Source organism: Helobdella robusta (genome assembly GCF_000326865.2).
Source record: "Helobdella robusta unplaced genomic scaffold HELROscaffold_4, whole genome shotgun sequence".
NCBI classification, from domain to species: domain Eukaryota; kingdom Metazoa; phylum Annelida; class Clitellata; order Rhynchobdellida; family Glossiphoniidae; genus Helobdella; species Helobdella robusta.
The window spans coordinates 277029-287827 of NW_008704902.1; the positions used below are offsets into that span (position 1 = coordinate 277029).

Consider the following 10799-nt stretch of genomic DNA (forward strand, 5'->3'; position numbering starts at 1 on the left):
GATGATGATAACGACGATGATGATGACGATGATTACGGTGACGATTATGATGATGAAATTAGCATCATTGATTTTCAACCGCAAGCAATGTTTCCTACAGTCAAACTACACTCGGCTCTCTCTTGAAATAATGCAACATGGTATGCTACCTACCTACCCACCTACCTACCTACCTACCCACCTACCTACCTACCTACCTGTTGTTATAATACTACGTTCGAGAGATGTATTTTCAATCATTTTGTGGTGAAGAGTGTTTGAAAAAATATTTAAAATTGTAAAATAGTATTAACAACTGTTAATAATTTTATTCAAATTTTAAATGAATTCAAAATTATAAACCTTTTTTGAGATATCTTTTAAATCAAGCTAAAAGTTGCAAACGTAATGATGGTTAGTTTTGTGTTGTTAGTTAAAAACAAATTTATAAATTAAAATATATATGTAAAGAATGTTTTAATGTGTAGTTACGTTTTGAATATTTAATTGATAATGACGTCATCCATATTCGAAGTTTGTGTGCAAGTGTGTATACATGATGGCGTTTGTGTATATATATATATATATATATATATATGATTGTTTATATGTAGTGTGCAAGATATGTGTATGTGCAGTGCACTGTGTCTCTGTTTGTGTGAAGAAAAATTCTCACGTGTGTGTTTATCGTTGTTTGTGGGCGTGTTCGTGTGTGTGTGTGTGTATGTGTGTGTGTGCACGTGTGTTGTGTGCGTGTGTATGTGTGCATGTGTGTTGTGTGCGTGTGTACTACAATATGTAAATGTGGATGTGTATAACAGATGCTAACAATCTCAAACCACGTATTGAATGATGACTGAGCTTTGATATCCATGAAGATGTGATGATGATGATGATGATGATGATGATGATGATGATGATGAATATCATGGCTATAATTTTTACATTAGCGATGATGATGAAATCAACCGTGGTAATTTCAATTATTAAAAGATTTTCGATAGAACATATAAGAACAATGCCAGAATAAACGATGATGGTGATGGTGACAGCAACGATGGTGATGGTGATGATGATGGTGATGGTGACAGCAACGATGGTGATGGTGATGATGATGGTGATGGTGACAGCAACGATGGTGATGGTGATGATGATGGTGATGGTGACAGCAACGATGGTGATGGTGATGATGATGGTGATGGTGACAGCAACGATGGTGATGGTTACGATAATGATGATAATTATGACTACTCCGATGATGACGATGACAATAATGAAGAAGATGAGGGCGATGATGATGATGGTGATGACGACGACGACGATGATGGTGATGATAACAAACGAGATAGGGTAGTGTTTACGCGAAAGTTTCTGCCGCAGGAATGAGAAGCTGACGATTGAGGTGATAAGAGAAGGTGATAGATGAGAAGGAATACCGATGACTACGATGATAATGATGATGATGGTGATAGTTACCATGATAATTTTGATGTTGATGATGATGGTGATGGCGATTATGATGAGATAATAACAAGGATGGTGAGTGAAATGATTGCGATAATGAAATGAGGAAGACAACGACGATGATGACGAAGTGATGATAGCGACGCCATAAGAAAAAATCTAGTTCATAAATGTAAATTATTATAGGCAGTTTCAGCATACGCAAGCAGCGTAAATTGACTACCTCTACGTAATCATTTCCTCAACCGTTAGTACCACATTTTAAATGCGTTTTTAACGTGCTAAGCTAGACAAGGCACTCAGACACGCACGCACACGCACGCACACACGCACGCGTACTCTCATGCGCACATGCATTCACAGGTCTAACAAGATAATAAAGAAACGTGCTTAGAAATAAATAACGTGTTGATTCGAACGAAACACACAAGAAAGTTTACTGTATGTGTAGCAGATCAGGACCAGCACACGAGACCAACTACCAACATCAACTTACGCGCAATGCAAACATTCTCATACAAATTTTCATAAATACACTCAGACATACACGGATATCATACTCACATACACACATACATACATACATACATACATACATACATACATACATACATACATACATACATACATACATACATACATACATACATACATACATACATACATACATACATACATACATACATACATACATACATACATACATACATACATACATACATAACCTAAAAATATTTTGCTTCCTCAATCCTCACCATCTTCACCATCTTCATCATCATCAGCAGCAGCAGCACGGCAAACACGCCAGCACATCCAATGTAAGATTAGACGTAGTTAAACAATGCAAGATGACATGAGTGCCGTGATTTCGTATTTGCGGGGTAACATGATCATGTTCTACGTCACGTACCATTTTTTACGCATCTCTGTGCACGTGTGTGTGTGCGCGTGTGTTATTGTGTGCGTGTGCACGTGGGTATATGTAAGTGTGCATGTGTATGAAATGCGGTTTATGAGTGTGTGTGTGTGTGTGTGTGCAGGCCTGTTGATGTTGTGCGTGTACTTACAAACGAGACTTTGCAAATGCTTGTATTTTTATGTACGCATTTTAATTGCCTACACGCTTACGTGCGAGAGTGTGCGTGCATAAATGCATGAATGCATGAATGCACAAACAAAGCTCGTGCACGTTTGTCGTTTTTAGTTTCATGTTAATTACGGCGATTGCTTGTTCTAGTACTTTGAAATGCGACATTAAGAATTCACAGATGACAAATTTTGTAACATCTCATTAGACTTGATGCGCGCCTTTTATGTGTGCGCGTGCATGCATGCTTCTTAGGCATGCATGCATGCATGTCTCATGCACATACATGCATGTATGTCTCATGCACATACATGCATGTATGTCTCATGTACATGCATGCATGTATGTCTCATGTACATGCATGCATGCATACGTGTTTCACCGCCCTATCTATGTACGTGCTTTGCGTTTGTTCAATTTTATGCTTTCCATACTTTGACTCTTTAAACGAGATTCATCTTCGTTCGTATTTTTTTGTTTCTTCAGTCTGTCCCTTTCCAAACCATTGGCTCACTAAAAACGTTTACAATGTTTCGATTGCAATGTTATGCAAATCAAAGCGTGTTTGTATTAATTTTTTGTTACGTGATCCCATCAGCTGTGGAAGTGTTGTGCATGCGTGCGTACATGAATAAATGAAGTGTATGTCTGTTTGTACAATGTACACGCCTTGCAGAGTGCTTATAATACTTGAATGTAGTATTTGCACTGGAGCATCAATGAACGTCCATTCATTTATGTGCAACTGCATGCATTGTTGCTTGTTTATCACTAATACCAGCTTTAAAATGTGCCTCTGTGTGTGTATGTTTGTGCGTATGTGTGCGTATGTGTGTGTGTGTTGTGTGTAAAGATATGTGCACGTGTGGTATGTTATCATACTCTCGGATAATGAAGATTTGACGGCAAGATAAGGAGATACTCACTCACCAATCGGCCAATGTGTGCGATGCCTCAGTTCCTGCCTGCGTATTTAACTCACATACGCTGAGTAATTAGGGCCACGTGGGGACGGTTGTTGTAACAATTTATGTTGAAATGAGTTTGCATTCATATTTCTGTATTCATTTTAATCATTGATGTGAATGTGGCATCGTGTGCGTTTCACACGTTGGTTCTTAACAAACAGTCCCACTCATCTTGTTATCCTTCTTGCAAATATGCAAGCATAGGCAAAAACATTATGTAATAACAAACAAGGCATACATTTTTTTACTCTCTCTCTTCTCTCCTTCCTCTTTCTCTCCTCTCTCTCTCCTCTCTTTCTCTCAGCAGTGATTGAATGAGGTCGCGTCATTTAATTTACGCCTCTACGTCATGGGAAAGAACATTTTGTTGTTTGGTCCTGATGATGATGACGACGATGATGATGTTGATGATGTCGTTGTTGTTGATGATGATGATGTTGATGATGTCGTTGTTGTTGATGATGATGATGACGATGATGGGTGGGTGATAATTACGTTGATATTAATTATGATAATCAGCGAGGGTAGGTTGATTAACGAGATTGGAGCGCAATGATGAACGCTCTCAATCTTGATAATGATGATAATCGTGATGATGATGATGTTGTTGTTGATAATGATGATGATGATGATGTTGAAAGAGATGTTGATATATATAATCAATAATAATATAATGTCACAATATCATTGAATGTATTAATGATGATGATGATGATGATGTCATTGTTGTTGATGATGATGAAGATGAGGTTGTTGTTGATGATGATGACGATGATGTTGTTGATGATGATGACGACCTTGTAATCATACAGAATTGCAAATGTATGGCAATCGATTTATACCGGAATGATTAATTAATTGAGTTGATGACGATCAAAATAATAATAATAATGATGACGATGATGATGGTGATGATGACAGTGACGACGATGATGACGGTGTTGATGATGATCACAATGACGACGACGATGCTGATGATGATTGTCACATCACAATGATAAAGATTGATTATTACGACTAGAAAATACTTTTTTTTATTCTCCGCAAAGCAAACTTTTGCCACACAATGATAATAATGATGACGACGATGATGACGACGACGATGATGCTACTGATACTAAAAATAGTAGTAATAATAATAATGATGATGATGATGATAATGATCATCATCTACACCATACACACTACACATAACAATGAAATTAATGGTGATGGTGATTGTGATGATGATGATGATGATGATGATAAAATTTCGCGTATCATAAATTAGATGTATAGTAAGGATTGGTATGATGCTGATGACGTCATCGCAATACCAATCGTGATGATGATGATGATGATGATGATTCTATGGACGATGACGCTAATGATAATAATGGCGCCAAATTGTTTGGCGCCAGATTCATAATGACGAAGTCTATTTTCATGGAGAAGATGATGACGACGACGAAGATGATGATGATGATGAAGTTGCTGATGATAATGCTGATAAAGTAGTTGATGATGGTGAGGGAGATAGTAATGATGCTGATGATGGTTCTGTTAGAAAAGTGTTGATGATGAGGAAGATGGCGATGGTAACATTCAGAAGATTATGACTTTGAGACAAACATTGATGATGATGATGAAGATGATGATGATGATGGTGATGATGATGCTGATGAAGAAGAGGGGATAATGACTGAAATATAAATATGATGAATACTATGTTTATGATGAGACTGATGATGACACCGGTGATAATGCTTTATTATTATTGCTATTATTTCATCATCATCGTAATAATCATTATCATCATTATCGTCATCATCATCATCATCATTGTAATCATAATGAACCCGGTAGAACATCATGTATATTGAAATTTTGCTGGCACTGATGACTCCAGCAATGGAAATGATTGGATTAAACTGCGGCCAATGCTTTAATAAAACAATTATCTCGGCTTAATTCAATAATCTCTGGCCTAAATTATGGGGCGTCATCAATGAGGTGGCGGTGGAGTTTGTGTGGTTGTTTTGTGGTTGGTGTGGCATGGTGTGGTGTGGTTGTTTTGTGGTTGGTGTGGTTGTTTTGTGGTTGGTGTGGTTGTTTATGGTTGGTGTAGTGTTGTTTTTTTTGATGTGGTGTAGCTTGGTGTTAGTGTGGATGTCTTGAGGTTGGTGGAGGTATGTTTGTAGTGGTGGTGTTGTTCTCTTGGTGGTGTACACTGTGGTAATGTTTTGTTGCGCGATGTTGAGTTTTTGTCTTATTGTTGTGATTGTTGTAGTAGTGGTGAGTTTTTTTGATATGTTGACTTTTTTATCAAATCAAAAATCAAATCAAATTTTATTCAATCAATCCAAGTTAATAATAATTAGGTAATGATTAGGAGACCAAAGCTAAAAGAAAACAAAATTCTTGTGTCGCAGGCCACCGTTCACAAATTGTTCATTCTAACACGATTTTTAAGTAAAATTTATAATTCATGACAAAATTAACATAATGCACAATTTTATTATTGTTGATATCTTAGTTTGCATTAAAATCAATTTATTTCTTGATGTTATCAAGGTTAACATTGTTTTTCCTATTTGTCATTGATATTTTTTGTTATTGATGTCTTTGGTATTGATGTCTGTGTTGTTGATATCTGCGTTGTTGATGTTTTTGTTGCTGATGTCTTTGTTGTTGATGTCTTTGTTGTAGATGTTTTTGTTGTTGATGTCTTTGATGTCAATCACTCTACTTTTAAAGTTGTTACTCCAAATGCTTTTGATTATAAAAACTAAAACAAAAAGAAAATCAATAACCATGTTGTTTTGATATTAAAGATAGTGAGACTTGCTCGCTATGCAAAAACGATCCTTATCATGATGACGATGATGATGAAGAATACACTGATAATAATGACGATGACGACGATGATGATAACGATGATGATTGTGATAATGATGACGATGATAGTAACGGTAATGATTGTGATGATGATGACGATGATGATGATGATGATAATGATCTTTTCAGGAAACGAGCTCCACTTTCAGATAAAGTTATGAAGGAAGACAATAGTACATTCAACACAGGTTTGTATGATGAGGAAGATGATGATGCTGATGATAACAAAAATAAGAGTGGTGTTACTCTCAATGACACTCACGCATACACAAACCACATACCTACACAAACACACACATACACACACAAAACACGGACATACACAAACACACACATACACACACAAAACACTCACACACACACACAAAACACGCACATACACACACAAAACACGCACATACACATTTAAATACCCTTACACATACAAAACACGTACATACACAGACACACTCACACATGCACACACAAAACACTCACATACACACACAAAACAATCACATACACACACAAATCTCGCACACACACACACAAAACACGCACACAGCAACGATGCCGATATACAAGCCTTCTAGTTCGACACGGACGTACGTTGACCCGCACACGTACGAAGACCCCACGCTGGCCGTCAGACAGTTCGCCATGGAGATCGACCCAACCAGAATTGTTATCGAATCTGTCATTGGAGGAGGTAGGTTGTGGTAGCGATGCCGACGACGATGGTGATGGTGATATGTTGAGGATGGCGATGATGGTGATGATGAGGATGGTGATATGATGAGGATGACGATGATGGTGATATGTTATCACAACTGTTATTCTTTCTCAAAAATAATGTTTATCAATTTCATCATTAGGCGAATTCGGAAACGTTTGTAAAGGAAAACTTCTTTCATTTCTCCCATCTCTTCTTCCATCCATCAACAACGCTTCCGCTACCACAGCCACCACCAGCAATAACAACAACCACACCACAACTGCGACTCCCGCCACAGCGAGCCACCTCCAAAACAACAACGACAACGACGACGATCAGAGTCAGGATCGCAAGGGATCGAACTTGAGTGACGAGTATCCCGATCAGACATCAAACAGTTTCATATTTGGTAGATTTGCCAATGCGAGCACGCGGAACTCGACTGCAGCGAATAGAAACGGTTTCATAAAAGGAAAGCAAGGAAATCTCTCTACAACTTTTCACGGACCGGTAAAGCCGTGCAACGGTTCTCAAAACGATCAACAGTACCGACATTCGACGGCCGGCTTACCGGTTGCTATTAAAACGCTCAAACCCGGTTTCACCGAAAAAAACCGGCTCGATTTTTTAGCCGAAGCAAGTATTATGGGTCAGTTTGATGATTGCAACGTTGTGAAACTGATAGGAGTTGTCAGTTTGAGCAGTTCGCCTATGATCGTTACTGAATTTGTCGAGAATGGAGCACTAGATAAATTTTTGAGGGTGAGTTTTTCATTTGTTTTATTTTTTGAATTTGTAAAAATGGGTTGCGTTTTGGCCGTTTTTTTTATCATCATTACGATCTCATATTGTTATTAATATTTTATTAAAAAATGATGCAAAATAAATTAAGAATGATAATAATAAGTTAACTAATGCATTAAAAAATACCAAATAAGTGAAACACATTCTGGAGTTAACAATCGATAATAAAGTATAATGATGGATTAGTCTACATTTTTTCCTGCAAGAGTTAATCTGAAATATAATTATTTATTCATACGTGATTGCACCATTATAATCATTCGAACAGACAACCATTGTCACAACTGTCATTGTCACGAACCATTATCATTTGGATTATCATCACATCATTACAACCATCACCATCATTAATATCATTATCATATAATTACAACCACCCACCAAATGAGTATCTACATCGTGCCATTGAAATTGCCACCACTGCAGAAAAACGCAGGTGTCTTCACTGTCTTTCAGCTGGTCGGCATGAGTAGAGGGATAGCGTCCGGGATGTGTTACCTCTCCAACATGGGATTCGTTCATAGGGTTGTTCATTTTTTGTTTCCTCAAACTTTATCATCATTTCTTTCTAAATCACTTCCGTCATGCCGTTCGTCATCTTCATTATTTGATCTACTCATTCACTCATTATCTCAATCTATCTAACAGACATTTGAATCAGTAAAACATTTCACATAATAATTTAATCGAATCCATCATTATTCATCGATCATTTTGTCATAACTTTATCACTCATTCATTCACTCACTCATTCACTCATTTACTCACTCACTCACTCACTCACTCGCCAGGACTTAGCGGCTCGCAACATTTTGATAAGTTGCAACTTGGTTTGCAAGATTTGTGATTTCGGTCTGTCGAGAGAGATGGAGGAGCATGAAAGTGGACCTGGAATCTGTTCGGTGGAGGTGAGGTACCGATGATGATGATGATGATGATGACGATGATGAAGAAGATGATGGTGATGATGATGAAGACGATGTTGATGATGATGAAGACGATTATGGTGAGGATGATGAAGAAGAAGAAGATGATGATGAAAACGATGATGATGTGGTGGATGATGACGATGATGTTAGTTTTTAACGGTAGCCGCGACAATAGTGATGCCGATAAGAATGGAAACATTGCTTGTTACGGCGCCGACTGATATCAAAAGATACGGAAGTTCATCGGAAAGAAATTTTATCACTTCATTCATCACTTTTATCATTTTTTGTCTTCTATCGTCTTCACAACTATCATCTTATCATCATTTATTTTGTATCCAACCATGCCGTTACTCTCAATACTGTTCATCTTCGCCGGATTTAACACCGTCCGTAAGTGCTTCCTCTACTCCAACCGCAGTTATCTTTTCCAGCATATTCCTACTTACACATGTGCAATTTCTTCGTTCTCATTGTTAAAAACTCAAATGCATTTCATCGATATTTTCATCAGTCTCGTCATGCTCGTCTTCATCATTATCATCATCGCTATCCCTATCGCAATCATCATCATCATCATTGCACCACCACCACCACCATCATCATCACCAGGACGGGAGACTTCCAATCAGATGGACAGCTCCTGAGGCAATAAAATACCGGAAGTTCACCTCAGCGTCGGACGTGTGGAGCTACGGAGTGGTCACGTGGGAGGTTATGTCGTACGGACAGCGGCCATATTGGAATTGGTCCAATCGTGACGTCATCGAGGCTATCGAGAAGGATTTCCGGTTGCCTCCTCCTGCGGTTTGTTGTGTCAAAACTCAGAAGTTAATCTCTCTTTAAATTGTTACTGCTTTCGACCAACTGCTTGCCACTAACACTGCATCTATTTCGATTGCTATTTTTAATCAGGGTTATAGATACAAATAATTTTTTTGTTGTATTAACGTTATTGTCGTACCAGGAATGTCCGGAAAGCATGTACCGCATAATGATGAGTTGCTGGGAGAAGGACAGGAACTTAAGACCAACATTCAACAATTTGGTCTTGGCTTTCGATAAACTTATTCGTAACAGTGATCTCCTGAGAGTGTTTGCTGAGTATGTTTTTGTTGTTGTTCTACATTTGTGAGGTTGTTCATGAGGTTATTGTTGATGTTTTTTATACCGCGAGCTATTGCTGATGTTATTAACGTTTCCTGTAAGTTGAAGCTCTGTTGATACGTCGCCGTTGGTGGACGACGTTGGTGATTTGAACGAAACGATAAATCGTATTGATAATTGAACGAAAACAGATCAACTGACCTTTTGAAGGAAGAACATCAAAGCATATTTTCAAATAAAATTCAAGATCAACTGCAACAGCAGCAACAACAACACTTCTTGCAACAACCACCCCATCAACTTCAACACGCGCAACAACACCACTCCTCCTTCAACAACATCGACGATGAATCATTTGACTTTAAACACCAGTACAAACAGGGCCTGAAGTTGAACGTCTCCCAGTACAGTCTTCTCAATCAACAACAACAACAGACAATTATACAACAACAAAAGCAGCAACTGCTGCCTATCAACATGACCCGACAACAAAGTTTCAACAACAATTACCAACAATCCAATTACAACTCTCACCAGCAGCCACAACTTCAACACTTGCAACATTCTCCTGTCCTCCATCTCAACCACAACTTCCAGTCACAAGAGCCCCAACAGCAACATTTTTTCACAAGTCGTCGTCAGCAAAAGCCTCAACAGAATATCAACAACTTCACCTCAACCAACAAACGCCACAACGGCAACAACATTGCCAACAGCAGCAACAACCTTCTCCTAAACTACAACAACCACCACCAGCGACAGAAACGACAACTCAACAACAACCCGGTCAGCGACTGGTTGAAAGGATTAAACATGGATGACTATGCCGATCAATTTGAGCAATCCGGCTTTTTCCACCTGGACCAGATTTGCGAGTTGAACACTTTCAT

General features: G+C 38.2%; 1 protein-coding gene across 1 annotated transcript in view; it reads left to right on the forward strand.

Moving 5' to 3' along the window:
• Positions 1–9907, forward strand: part of HELRODRAFT_119140 (hypothetical protein) — a gene marked incomplete at both ends in the record, with an annotated part of 28737 nt that extends 18830 nt beyond the window's left edge. Inside the window, 8 exons of the mRNA XM_009024371.1 lie at positions 594–689; positions 6948–7063; positions 7230–7243; positions 7586–7831; positions 8300–8398; positions 8665–8775; positions 9415–9609; positions 9770–9907. Coding sequence (XP_009022619.1) covers positions 594–689; positions 6948–7063; positions 7230–7243; positions 7586–7831; positions 8300–8398; positions 8665–8775; positions 9415–9609; positions 9770–9907 — 1015 coding nt within the window. The remainder of the gene's footprint in view (positions 1–593; positions 690–6947; positions 7064–7229; positions 7244–7585; positions 7832–8299; positions 8399–8664; positions 8776–9414; positions 9610–9769) is intronic.
• Between the last annotated feature and the right edge of the window lie 892 nt (positions 9908–10799).